This window comes from Podarcis cretensis (genome assembly GCF_951804945.1).
Source record: "Podarcis cretensis genome assembly, chromosome: 3".
Lineage (NCBI taxonomy): Eukaryota > Metazoa > Chordata > Lepidosauria > Squamata > Lacertidae > Podarcis > Podarcis cretensis.
Genome location: NC_137172.1, coordinates 43,796,132 through 43,810,548, shown reverse-complemented (window position 1 = coordinate 43,810,548; position 14,417 = coordinate 43,796,132). Strand labels below are relative to the sequence as shown.

Here is a 14,417-nt window from a genome sequence, read left to right as displayed (position 1 = left end):
TTGAACATCAATGTAGTGGGTCATAGCTCAATGGTAAAGTACATGCAGTTGATCCTCCTTTCTTCCTAATGTGCTTTAAAATATGTCTTATACTGTAAGCTTTCAGGCAGGACCTGATCTGAAATAGAGTGGTACCTCTGGTTACGAACTTAATTCGTTTTGGAGGTTCGTTCTTAACCTGAAACCGTTCTTAACCTGAGATACCACGTTAGCTAATGGGGCCTCCCGCTGTCACCGTGCGATTTCTGTTCTCATCCCTGAGGCAAAGTTCTTAACCTGAGGTACTACTTCCAGGTTAGCTGCATCTGTAACCTGAACTGTCTGTAACCCGAGGTACCACTGTACTTGTTTCATTTATTATTTCAGTACATTATTTTTGCTGAGCATATTATTTTTCTTGTCTTAAGTGTAAGTAAAAGTGGATGCTTTAGCAGGGATGTCCAACACGTTGATTGCAATCTACTGGTCGATCCTTGCGAGGTTTTGGTAGATCGCGGTAGATGCATTTCCCCTCCCCCCAGAAAGCTCAACAGCTTTGACCTGAACCCCTAAAAAATGGGGGTAGATCACCGCCAGATTTTAATTTTGAAAGTGGATCACAGTCTCTCGGAAGTTGGCCACCCATTTAAAGCAAAGCAATCTGCATGATCCGAAACAACCAGAAGATAACACTGAACAAGTTATGAATAAATCCATATATTGTATGATACAAGATGCTATGATACAAGTGCTCTGCTAGAACAAGCTACCTGGGCTATTCTTTTAGTAAAATGAAATGCTAAATTTGGAACAAAATTTTTATTTCTTATTCAGTTAACAAGCCATGTTTTACAAGGAAATGACACATTCACTTAAATTACATAACGGTTTTGGGAATATAGCAGCCCATTCTTGATCATAATCAGTCCACCTGGAGGGGAAAAAATATGAAATATTGTTCTCTATCAGCAAGAGGCCTTGGAACCAGGAATTAATTTTTCATAGACGACCTGTTGCTCTTTATAGGGAAGACCACAGGAGCAGAATAGAAAGATTACCAGTAAAAAAAAAAGCAGATATTTTCTTTCAGAGTCTTCAGTATAGCTACAGCAGTGACAACTACAGACAGGCCCAGATGAAACTTCAGTAATTCCTACTAACAAAAAAACAGCATTGCTAGGGATAAAAGCAGTGTGTGTGTGTGTGTGTGTGTGTGTGTGTGTGTGTAGACATTTTGAGTGGAATAATGGTGCACAATAAAAGCATTAGGTGCCTCTGCAAATCACTGACACTCTGCTTGACAAAACTTGTTTTTTTGTTGGTGTTTAAAAAATCAAAAACTCTGACGATGAATCACAGAACTGTGATTACTTGTTTCCATCCAGCAACAACACTCTGTATAACTGGCAACATAGCACTATTCAAGTTTCTTTCCCTTTGAAACTCACATCAGCATTTTACACATTAATAATAATTAAAGTTATAATTAATAATTAAAGTTATACAGTAAAATAACACACAAAACACACCCCGCTGCTCAAAAAGTCCAGATAATTGGCCTCTAGAATATGAATGGAATCAAGGCTTTTCTAGATCTTGGATAGCCAATGAACCTCTTGTGATAGTACCTGAAAAGACAAAAGGGACACACAATGAAAACAAAAAATGGCCAAAATGATATAGACCTGCACAGATTGCTTTAAGAAAGTAGAATCTCGTTTTTCAACATCTTATGCTGCTTGTGGCAAATATTTAAAATGTTTTGATTAGAGGGACTTGGAGTTTCCATTCAACTTTCAGATTTGAGCAATGGTGAACATAAGTATTGCAGTGGCAGAAATTAGACATCAAACCAAACTATGGTTAAGGATGCTGTGATTTAGTGTGATGTTATATTGAAAAACCATAGTTTCTGACAGGCTAGCAAACCAAAATCAAACCATAGTTTCAACTGAATTAGGTTTGCAAACTATGGTTTGGTACAACCGTGGGTTGGTGTGACATACGAATTTACCAAGTATACTTACAGTCAATCCTCCTCCATAAGCTACTGCACCATGGAGATTGGAGTGAATTTATGAATCTATCAAGATGAGACCCAAGAAGACAGAAAACAACAGCAGACCGACAACTCTGCGCTATATGTGTGTTGTACATTTAGAACAAAGAGCAGTTCCATGCTTAAAAATCACGCCCTCTAAGCCATCTGACACCAACTGCCCTGTGTGAAGGTTATTGATGATGTTATATTATTTCATTGTATTTCAGAACAGATTAGAAACAAACTCTGAATAAAAACAATTATCATCCCAGCAAATGCTTGCTGGAATTTTTTAAAAAATACTAGCTGGCAGAAGATAGTGAAAGAGGGTAAACTTGATGGGGCAAGGCATTCCACCCTTTGATGCAGCTACTGAGAAAGCTCCAAGTCTTGTCACAGCCAACCAGGCCTCCACAACAGGTGAGACATGTCAATTAAGTACAATTAAAGCGCATTTCAAGCACACACACACACACACACACGCTCCAAAATAATACTGGGAGCTGCAGTTTGTTGAGAGTGCTAGAAACTGCAGCTTTGTTAGGGATGAACTACAGTTCCCAAGGTACTTGAGAGGGGGTACTTTCAGTGCACGGTGTGTAAACTAGTCTTAATCTAGAGAAGCAGCCAGTGTGTTTTTGTGTGCATGTGTGTGCGTGCTTTGTGTCTCAGCCCGACTTCTCTTGTTTAACACTACAGACCTATACACTGACTTGAGAATAAGGTCCATTGACCTCAGTGGGACTTGCATCTGAGTAGGCATGATTGCACTGTAAGTCTCCCTCTCATGAAGCAGCTTTTCATGTATAATCTATATCAAGCACATACATTGAATTATCTGCCTATTATAGGTCAACTGGACAACAAAAATGGATTCTATGTGCCCTAAGGTAAAGGTAAAGGGACCCCTGACCATTAGGTCCAGTCGTGACCGACTCTGGGGCTGCGGCGCTCATCTCACTTTATTGGCTGAGGGAGCCGGCGTACAGCTTCTGGGTCAAGTGGCCAGTATGACTAAGCCGCTTCTGGCGAACCAGAGCAGCGCACGGAAATGCCGTTTACCTTCCCGCCGGGGCGGTGCCTATTTATCTACTTGCACTTTGACTTGCTTTTGAACTGCTAGGTAGGCAGGAGCAGGGACCGAGCAACCGGAGCTCACCCCGTTGCGGGGATTCAAACCGCCGACCTTCTGATCGGCAAGCCCTAGGCTCAGTGGTTTAACCCACAGTGCCACCCGCGTCTACGTGCCCTAACAATGGCCAAAAGACTGGTATTGATGAACTAGAAGAAGAAAAATATGCTCCCCTTTAATCAATTGACTGAAGACATAACAGCACTCGAAACGTAAGGACGGATTGCTTACAGATGCAGACTTTATTTGGATAAATATATCAATATTTGGAATGAGTTTATACAGAATTTAACAAGTTATTAATAATCATATCTGTATTAACATACATTACATATATATAGTCAAAGGTGACTAAGGGGCGTGGCATTCATCTTGCTTTCTGGCTGAGGGAGCCAGCATTTGTTCGCAGACAGCTTTCTAGATCATGTGGCCAGCATGACTAAACTGCTTCTGACGCAACGGGACACCATGATGGAAGCCAGAGTGCAAGGAAACACTTTTTACCTTCCCACAGTGGTACCTATTTATCTACAACTGGACTTCTCTGCGACCCACCCCCTCTGCAGGGAGGTGGGACCAATTCGGATGGTCCGCCCCCGCCACTTAATGGATCCAAATGGTTTCCAGAGAGTGGTAGGGGATGCTTTATCCCATGTTGATGGCCTTTCAGCTGATTCCCTGGTGGCCCGCTGGAATGTGGAGTTAACCAGGGCTATTGACTGTTTGGCTCCGAAGCGCCCTCTCCGATTGCATGGAGCCCGGACAGCCCCGTGGTTTTCCACGGATCTGAGGGCAATGAAACAATCGTTGAGACGGCTAGAGCGCCGGTGGCGGATAACTCATTCCGAATCTGACCGGACACAGGTTAGAGCTCAACGTCGAGCCTACCAAGTGGCGATAGCGACGGCGAAGAAGAATTTCTTCACCGCCTCTATTGCATCTGCAGAAAACAGCAGCAGGAGACTTTTTCAGGTGGTTCACAATTTAGCGGAACCACCTGCAACATCGGGGCCCAGTACGGGCCACATGTTCTCCTGCAATGATTTTGCAAAGTTTTTTTGCAGATAAAATCACTCAGATTCGGGAAGAAGTAGACTCCACCGTGGGAGCAGGACCGGGGTGGGAGAGTGCTAGAGTTCTGTCTAGTCAAGTTGAGTGGGATCAATTCCAATCTGTTACCTCCGAGGATGTGGACAGGCTGCTTGGACGAGTGAAACCAACCACCTGTCTCCTGGATCCTTGCCCATCCTGGCTTATAAAAGCTAGCCGGGAAGGACTGGGCGATGGGCTTCGTGGGGTGGTGAATGCTTCCCTCTGTGAGGGAGCCTTCCCAGACCCGCTGAAAGAGGCGGTTATTAAACCGCTTCTTAAAAAACCATCTTTAGATGCAGCCACAATGGCCAACTACCGCCCAGTCTCAAATCTTCCATTCTTGGGCAAGGTGATTGAGCGAGCGGTTGCCGAACAACTCCAGGCACGCCTGGAAGAAGCGGACCATTTGGATCCCTTCCAGTCGGGATTCAGGCCTCATCATGGGACTGAAACTGCCTTGGTCGCACTGGTTGATGATCTCCGGCGGGCTAGGGACAAAGGTGAGAGCTGTTTCCTAGTTCTGCTGGATCTCTCAGCGGCATTTGATACCATCGACCATAACATCCTTCTGGACCGTCTTGAGGGGCTGGGAGCTGGGGGCACTGTCATACAGTGGTTCCGCTCCTTCCTCCTGGGCCGTGTTCAGAAAGTGGTGGTGGGGGATGAGTGTTCAGACCCCTGGGCTCTCACTTGTGGGGTGCCTCAGGGTTCTGTCCTCTCCCCCATGCTTTTCAACATCTACATGCAGCCGCTGGGAGAGATCATCAGGAGGTTTGGGTTGGGTGTTCATCAATATGCGGATGATACCCAGCTCTACCTCTCTTTTAAATCAGAACCAGTGAAGGCGGTGAAGGTCCTGTGTGAGTGTCTGGAGGCGGTTGAAGGATGGATGGCAGCTAACAGATTGAGGTTGAATCCTGACAAGACAGAAGTACTGTTTTTGGGGGACAGGAGGCGGGCAGGTGTGGAGGATTCCCTGGTCCTGAATGGGGTAACTGTGCCCCTGAAGGACCAGGTGCGCAGCCTGGGAGTCATTTTGGACTCACAGCTGTCCATGGAAGCACAGGTCAAATCTGTGTCCAGGGCAGCTGTTTACCAGCTCCATCTGGTACGTAGGCTGAGACCCTATCTGCCTGCGGACTGTCTCGCCAGAGTGGTGCATGCTCTGGTTATCTCCCGCTTGGACTACTGCAGTGCACTCTACGTGGGGCTACCTTTGAAGGTGACTCAGAAACTACAACTAATCCAGAATGCGGCAGCTAGACTGGTGACTGGGAGCGGCCGCCGAGACCATATAACACCGGTCTTGAAAGACCTACATTGGCTCCCAGTATGTTTCCGAGCACAATTCAAAGTGTTGGTGCTGACCTTTAAAGCCCTAAACGGCCTCGGTCCAGTATACCTGAAAGAGCGTCTCCACCCCCATCATTCTGCCCGGACGCTGAGGTCCAGCACCGAGGGCCTTCTGGCGGTTCCCTCAATGCGAGAAGCAAAGCTACAGGGAACCAGGCAGAGGGCCTTCTCGGTAGTGGCGCCCGCCCTGTGGAACGCCCTTCCAGCAGATGTCAAAGTGATAAACAACTACCTGACATTCAGAAGACATCTTAAGGCAGCCCTGTTCAGGGAAGTTTTTAACGTGTGATATTTTACTGTATTTTTGGTTTTTATGTAAGCCGCCCAGAGTGGCTGGGGAGGCCCAGCCAGATGGGCGGGGTATAAATAATAAATTATTATTATTATTATTATTATTATTATTATTATTATTATTACTTGCACTGGCATACTTTTGAACTGCTAGGTTGGCAGAAGCTGCTAATACTTTTGAACTGCTAGGTTGGACAGAGCAATGGGAGCTCACCCCGCCGCAGGGATTTGAACCACCAACCTTCTGGTTGGCAAACTTAAGAGGCTCAGTGGTTTAGACCAGTGCCCCCCACTATATATATCTTCTTCTTTTTTCACTTTCTTTTGTATAATTAATTTTTTTAAAAAAATTAAATAAAATAAGAATAAGGGACTTCCAGTGAGGCAAGATGGCGAATGCCATGGCCGCGCAGAGCTCTTGAGGACCACCAGTATTGGTAACAATACGGACAGCATTGCTTATAAACTTTACACCCAACACAAGCACTTGTCACTGTCTCACTGACCCACCCCTATTGCGAGCAAAAGGGGGGATGGCCTGTTCTCAAACAAGACCATCCATGCCAGCTGAGACACAGGACCAACTGGCTGGGAGCCAAATGGTCCAAGCTACCCCAAGCAAACACCTATATAACTGCATATAGGCTACTCTCTACAACCTACTCCCCAATCTTCAGCCCATCCCTAACTCTAACCCCCCTCTCCCCCAACCCACCACACTGTATGTCAACACAGCACACTAGGTTCAATAATATAAGGTGAGAAACACAGGACAACCTAGACAGGTTGGCAGGGAATCGTCCTATAAAATAGACATACAAAATGGCTAGTTTAAAAGCAACCCTATCAGAAGAAAACACATCACCTCGTATGTAAACACCATGAAACCACACATTGCCTTCCTACAGAAAATACACAACCCACCCAAAGGAAGCAAACTCCTGAGCAAACCCTGCTTCAGTCAACAATGGGTGGCACCTTGGTCAGGAAAGGCCCATGGAGTAGACATACTACTCAGTATAGACCAAAATTTTAAAGCCACAACAGTGGTAAAAGACAAAAAAGGCAGATTCGTTTTTGCTAAAGAGGTACTAGATGGCAAAAGTAAACTGACAATTGGCTCCAATATAGTGTATGCCCCAAACACAAAATAAATACTAGAGTTCATCTAGAAAACAAATTCATCTCCTTCTCTGAAGGGGAAGCAATCCTAGGAGGTGACCTCAACCTAAATATGAGAGGCACCTCCCTAAAAGATATCCATCCTACAACCCCTGAGCAACCTTCCTCAGAGGGAAACCCCAAACAATTAGAAATTCTTACAAACTACTAAAAATGCTAAAAAGACGGAAGCCTTTATGACATATGGGGAGAAAAGAACCCAGGAGGCACCAGCCACACATTCCAGTCTGGACGCCATGGCACAATGTCCATACTGGACAGCATTCTGCTCACACAAGGCCTGATCCCCCTGGTAGAAACAACATTAAAACCACAGACCATGCCCCTGTAGAAGCTACCTCAAAATAGGAGAGGAAGCACAAACTATGTGCCCCATCGTGGTACTTCAGTCCCATCCTAACCACAAACCAAGTTGCTAGAGAGGATCTCTTGAAAACTCTCCAAAACTACTTTAAGGACAATGATGTGGGTGACATAACAACCCCTTCCTCTGGGATACAATGAAAGCAGAGACCAGAGGAACCTGCATAAAGGAGAGGGCATCCCTTAAAAAACAAACCCCCTCAAAAAAAATGGTAAATTAGAATGAACATTAAGCCCCTCTCATCACACTACAAACAAACAGGAGCAAAAAAATAATAAGAATAAGAATATACAAACAGCATGCTTGATACCTGTGATGGTGATAAGCACGAGGCCCAATGACGCAGAGTGTGAAAAAGGCAAAGGCAAAAGCTGGCAGGCACCAGGTTGCTATAGCATAGCCAAACCATTCCAGTATCTCACCAAAGAAATTTGCTCCCGATACATATGCAAACAGTCCTCCTGCATGAAAGGGAACTAGTATGAGCACATTTGAAGAGTGGAAAGTGAGCCTCATTTACACATCCTAAGGATGTTGCCACCAGGGCTGGCATTAACCCAACAGGGGTTCCTGCTGCCATTACTGCAGCCATGGCTGTGGCCAGACGGTCTCAACACCCCCTAGCCATTACAGCTCCCAGGGCCCATAGCCAATTGTAAGCAATTGCAGAACAATGTTGTACAAAGTTCTTTTGCTAGTGTGGCAATGGCAAAAAGAAGGCAGAGTTTTGACTTCAGTACTGCGGGTCAAGAGGATTTAAAGAAGGCCAGACTGGACTTGATGGGCCTGTCATCAATTGTTCCACTAGGCCTGAACTACCAGATGTAGGTTGGGGGTCTTCCACAGTCCAAGAAGCCCCCAAACAACTGGGAACATGTCTCAGCAGTAAACCACTGCATTTGTTGCATTGGCAGCTGAGGCTTTTAGCTCCAGGGGAAGAGTGGCAGCGGGCTCAGCCAATCAGACACAAAACAGGGACAATGTGGCAGTAAGGAGGGTGCTTAGCCCGTCCCCTTACTGCTCTGGCACTCTCATTGGCTCCATGACCTCAAAGGTAATAAATGATTGGTTGGCCTCACGAGGACCTTTACCTGTGGTCAGAAATGTTTTAGACTTTCTGCTCAGATAAATTATCCTAGAAAGCATTCTCAGCTTCCCACCACGATCCTATTACTTCAGGGGTGGTGAATATGTGGCCCTCCAGATGTTGTTGGGCTCCATCATCCCCAGCTGGCATGGTGGAAAGTGAAGTCTAGCAACATCTGGAGGGCCACAGGTTTCTCATTCCTGCATTACTCTGCTTATTATTGACCACTTCTGATGAATGACAGGTGATTAATAGTGTGACCTGCTGGTGTCTTCCTCACCTACCCTCATGTTTCTCAAACCACAGGGACAGGGTCCCCACAAGGAAATTGGGAAAAGAATGACATACCTTGTGGGATTTTGTAAGTGAGCTCCCCAGGTTTTCTTAGCTGGCGCAGAATGAGGTCACTGTGAATATTGACTCCCATGCCAAACAAGAACAACAAGAGACCTAAAAGCAGAGAATGAAGTATTTATTGGTTGGGTGACTAAAATATTTGATTTCAGGCCCTGTGCTCAAATAGCCAGCCTGTTTAACAAGCACTGTTAATTGCCCCATACAGGCAAGCAAGGGAAGGGAGAATCCATATTATAATGAAACATGGCAGTTTGAGACCAGGGAAACTGGGGTCTGCAGAAGAGGGAGACTGCTGAGTTTGTTTGTTAAGGAAATAGCCTTCCCCTGGTGTGTTTGGTATATTGTTTTGTAATGTAAATGTGGGACAGAGTATTGCCACAGAAACTAGATAGCAGGAGAAACTTCTGGAAGGTGACTGTTGTGACGTTCTTTCTTTCTTCCCCATTTTGCCTGGCTAAGGTGATGTCATCAAGAGATAGTGTGTGTGTGTGTGTGTGTGTGTGTGTGTGTGTAACTTGCAGTCTTGGAACTGGGTCTGGAATAGAGTTGCCACCAGTGATTTTTGGGGGGTTTTTTGCCCCTTTGGAATTTATCACATGCACATGCACATGTACATACACATGAATTTGGAAATCTGTCTGTGCTTGGCTACTCAGAGCTTAAATACATGATCTTTCACACACCCTTTCAAACACATGCATTTGGAGAGGATCCCTAACTTGGCAGAAAAAGAGAGAGAGACTTGAAATACAGGACAAAACTGTATTGATACAGGATGTAGCGTTTTACATTGGAATACTGGACAATCCTGTACAGTGGTACCTCTGGTTAAGTACTTAATTCGTTCCGGAGGTCCGTTCTTAACCTGAAACTGTTCTTAACCTGAAGCACTACTTTAGCTAATGGGGCTTCACGCTGCCACGCGACTTCTGTTCTCAACCTAAAGCAAAGTTCTTAACCCAAGGTACTATTTCTGGCTTAGCAGAGTCTGTAACCTGAAGCGTATGTAACCTGAAGCATATGTAACCCAAGGTACCACTGTATTATAAAGGGCAGGTGGCAACCCTAGTCTGGAAGAAGACATAAGAGGCTGTCTGTGAGGAGCAGTGGTGGTTGGTCCCATTGAGATGGGTGGAGAGGAATGCAGGGAGCTCAGGTAGTAGGTGAAGCCAGAGCCAATGTCACAGCCAGATTTCTCTCCATTCATCTGCCTGCTGAATTCTACAAGGGCAACACTAAGACTGAGAAAAAGGATCTGGCTGGCAGTGTCACTCCCTGGGCCAGACCTACCGTAAGTGGCGGCATGGAAATTTGGTACTGGCTAACCAGTCCTCTCTCCCTTAAGAGTTTGGAAGAGTGTCTGCACTGTGTAAGAATGCACCATGCAGAAGGAGAATTCCTGAATACCAGCACCTCCAGTGTAACCATGTTTACTGCTGGCCAACCTATTGTAGTTCCTTTGGCCTTTCAGGACCACAGCCTGGCCATACGGAGCAGAACACATGGCCACTGCACACGGGAGTGTTTACAGGGTAAGTAGAGGTAAGTATTACCTGTCTCACTCACTCTCCCAACAGGGGCAAGGGGACTGGAAGAGCATCTGGGCAGCACTGCTTGTGTATCTAGCTCAGGAACAGGGTGCCTGCAGCCCTCCGGAGGTTGCTGGACCACAGCTCCCATCTTCCCTGACCATTGGTCAAGTTGGCTGGGGCTGATGGGAGATGTAGTCCATCAATGTATTGAGAGCCACATCCCTGATCTAGTTGAAGAAAGCACACACAGCAGTGGCTGAACTTTACTCTTTCCCTGGCCATGTCTCTCTTGGCTTTCCATGGCCAGACCTCCAACAGCAGCAGAGACAAGCAAATTCCTCCTCCAAGTGCCGGGCAGACTACAAGTGAGGCCTGCAGCAGTGATCAAATTGCAAAGTGATTTCCCCTATAGTGATGCATTTCTGTATGGTATTTTCACTAATATATGTATTTATCTGCACAGGGTTTATATATTTACCCAGGGTTTCGTTTGAGCTACGGTTCAGCCCTAGAACTTAATTTGCATGGGGGAGGGGAACCAGAAAAAGTTTTTTTTTAAGTGGGTGGTGGGTGGGAGAGAAGACATGTAGAAGGAAAAGAACAGATAAAGCAAATACAGTGGTACCTCGGGTTACATAGGCTTCAGTTTACAGACTCCGCTAACCCAGAAATAGTACCTCGGGTTAAGAACTTTGCTTCAGGATGAGAACAGAAATCGTGCTCTGGCAGCGCAGAAGCAGCAGGAGGCCCCATTAGCTAAATTGGTGCTTCAGGTTAAGAACAGTTTCAGGTTAAGAACGGACCTCCGGAACGAATTAAGTACTTAACCCGAGGTACCACTGTAGAGGATGACTAGCAAATGCCAATTGCGTAAGTCTGAAACATGCAAATTGCTCCCTCTAATGGCCTGTCTTTATGGTTACACAGCTTGTTCCCCATGTGTTTTCTCTTCCACAAGGGCAGCTGTGTGGGCCTGTTGCAGCAACAGTAAGTCTTCTGGCACTTTGGGTTTTGCAAAGTGTTGAACTACTACTGTTATTCATACTATTGTTTTCCTGCCTTGACATTTTGACAACATTGTCTATGATTTGACACTCTGTAAATTTGGCGGAGCTCATATTAACTAGATGGCCAGATGCTTGACTTCTTGCAACTATAATTACCTGATGTAAATCTGATGTCATTGTACCAGTCATCTGGGTATTCGGCACAGTAAATCAAGTAGTAACCCTGAAGGAAGCCATTAAGGATGCAGAACAGCACACCAAAAAACAGCTTCTCCAATGGGAAAGGCCTGCCTCTTCGGAGGAAGGAGTAAATGAATGTCCTGAAGTAGTAAAATAAAAAATAAAAAAAAGGTAGGGAGCAGAAATGGGGGGAAAAGAAAAGTGTTGGAGAAGATACAGCATTAAACAGTTGGAAATACAAACCAATGTACCATATATAACATGTCTGAGGTCGTCATCAATAGTCTCAGCGTGCTAGGAGGTAACCCAAATTTTGCATATTTTCATTATGACCCACAGAATAATCCCCTTGCAACTGCACTGTTGGTCACCTTGCTTCATGTGCCATTAACATGAACTCAGTAGGCTCCAGATTCTAACCTACTTCAGTTTCAGTTCTGTCCACATGGCAAGCAGAAGTAGAGTTTGTGAAGCTCTTATCAGCACACATCATGTATCCATGGGTGGCCTGTGTGTGTTTGTTGAACATTACGCATTCCTAGGTCTTTTGCACTGAACCGCAGATCTCCCTCTTTTTAAAAATTCAACTTCAAGAAACAAAACCCCTTATTTACAGGGTGGCTTTCTCTCTGAAAACAACCTAAACATGCCCCATTTATGTTGTGCAGTGGAACTCCTGCCCCTGTGTACACACCCTCCCCAACCCTTCACAGGCTTCTTTTTTGGGGGCAAAGAACCCCTAGAACAGATTTAAGGGGTGCACAGGGGGAGGAGAGGGAAGAAGTTCTATTGCACATGCAGAAACCCTTGCACTGATCCCAAGGCAACCTTTATATTCATTGCTCCACCCACTTTTGCCTCTGGCCCCACCCACCACTGGCACGTGTGGCCCCAGAAGGTTGCCCTGAAGGCAAGGTGGTCCTCAGGATGAAAAAGATGCCCCAGCTTTGGCTTAGAGAGAGATCTATGCCTAATATTGCAGATAACCTCTGTGCAACCAGAAGGAGCTGTGGAGAATGCATACCCACCCACGGACATTTGGGCTCTTGCCACAGACCCCTTCACTCCACTAGCGTTGTTTGTATTATTGCATATAATTAGAAAAATGCACAATAAATAGAGATGCTTCACACAGGAGAAACTGCTTAAGCACAGTTCACTGTTATATGGGGAAACTGTTGGTTCTGTCACATGCAGTACATATAACTCTGCTTTCTATTTTGCTGTGTGTATCTTGCCTGACCTGCTTTCTTGGAGAGCTAGAGCTGTATCTGCAAGACTGCCAGGTCATGGTGATGGCAAGATTCATTTAGCTCTTAATACTTCTGTAAAAGAAGTGAAGTGAGAAGTGCATTCCGGCCATTAAGTGTAATCCCAAATAAACATTTTGCTTTTTAAGATGGGAAATCCAAAAGTAGGTCAGCAACCCGCGAAGGCACGGTAGAAATGGGATCTCTCAAGTGTGGTTCCATTAACCAATTCAAATATAGCACTCTTTTAGCACCAGACCAGTATTGGAATTTCAAAAGCTGCCGGATTAACAATTGCAGAGGAGCAAACAGCAGATTCAGCAAGGGAAACAACCTGGCAACTTTTCAAAGAGAAAATAAACCAGTTCCCAGACCAAAGGGAGAACAGGGTCCCTGCCAGAAAAACAGTGGTTGGGTTGCCTGCCAAGAAGAGAACAAATTGAGTGGCAGGAGAAAATGCCTGGAATATTGTTTTAGCAGGGATTTTCAGCCTTCCATGATCACAAGTCCATACTTGTGGACCAGAATATTACATGAGAGACAGGAGGCATGGCCTTGTAAGGTAAGCAAAGTGGGCGTCCTTAGTTACAGCACCAGAAAGAGGGAAAAGCTTAACAGAATTCCTTCAGAGCCCTAAGTCTATTCAGTTTTGTATAGGAAACTTGGTGAGTCACTCATTTTTTTCCCAAGGAAGTCTGTGACTCTTTTCATCATAAGGTTCCTGTGAGGCTTAACTCTGCAGCTGTAATCACCAAATAAAGTTTCTATAGGCTTTTCCACACACACCCAGGTATCGCCAGTGCTTGGAGCTTTGTAGTTCCTCCACTTACAGTCCTCTATTTCAGTTCCCACTTTTATGTCTGTCTTTTCTCTGCTTTCCTTGCTGTCTCTCAAGTTATGGCAAGGTTCCTTCACAAACTTCTGTTGGTTGCTGCTGCTGCGTTTGTTCCTATCATTACTTGCCTCTCTGCTCCACAGCCATCTCATCACCTTATACACAAGCAGAGGCAGAGTCCACATCTTCAGACTCCTCACTTCCATTCCGGCCATGTTTACTTCTGACTGCCTCAGATCTAGCATGGCACAGAGGCGAAGACTGTCCTCGGCTACCTCACAATCTCAGGAATAACTTTCAGCCAAGCTAGACAAATGTCAGTGAAATCCCTTGCGCAGGCTTCGATGTCAGCTTTTGAGGTTTAATTAATGTGGAATTTGCTAGCTTTAGCAGAGGCTGTCACATCATATCAAGGATGGGCGGAGGGCGGCAGTCTGAGGTCAGCCAAGACCAATAGGACAAAGCTTGCAGGCAGAGCCTAAGAGCAAGACTGAAAGATCAATCAGAAGCAAACCCAGAACCAGAGACCAACTGAGCTCCCAAGGACTCTGTTGCTTGAGAAAGGCTTATTGGGCATAGGAAGCCAGCTTATGGTAATAGGATCCCCCTGGGCAGGAAAGACCAGTTTGGGGTGGGAGGTGTAGAGTCAGTCCAAGGCCTGAGGGGGTACTAAATGGCATAGGCAGAAGATGCAACTAGTAACTCACCTTGCAGAGCATTATCAGCTCTCTCAGC

The 14,417-nt window shown here is 45.5% G+C and overlaps 1 protein-coding gene across 1 annotated transcript in view; it reads right to left on the bottom strand.

Moving 5' to 3' along the window:
• Positions 1-783: 783 nt before the first annotated feature.
• Positions 784-14,417, bottom strand: part of SRD5A2 (steroid 5 alpha-reductase 2) — a 30,467-nt gene continuing 16,833 nt past the window's right edge. Inside the window, exons 2-5 of the mRNA XM_079969576.1 lie at positions 11,574-11,737; positions 8,870-8,971; positions 7,745-7,895; positions 784-1,607 (exon numbers count right to left, since the gene is read on the bottom strand). Coding sequence (XP_079825702.1) covers positions 1,541-1,607; positions 7,745-7,895; positions 8,870-8,971; positions 11,574-11,737 — 484 coding nt within the window. The 3' untranslated portion in view covers positions 784-1,540. The remainder of the gene's footprint in view (positions 1,608-7,744; positions 7,896-8,869; positions 8,972-11,573; positions 11,738-14,417) is intronic.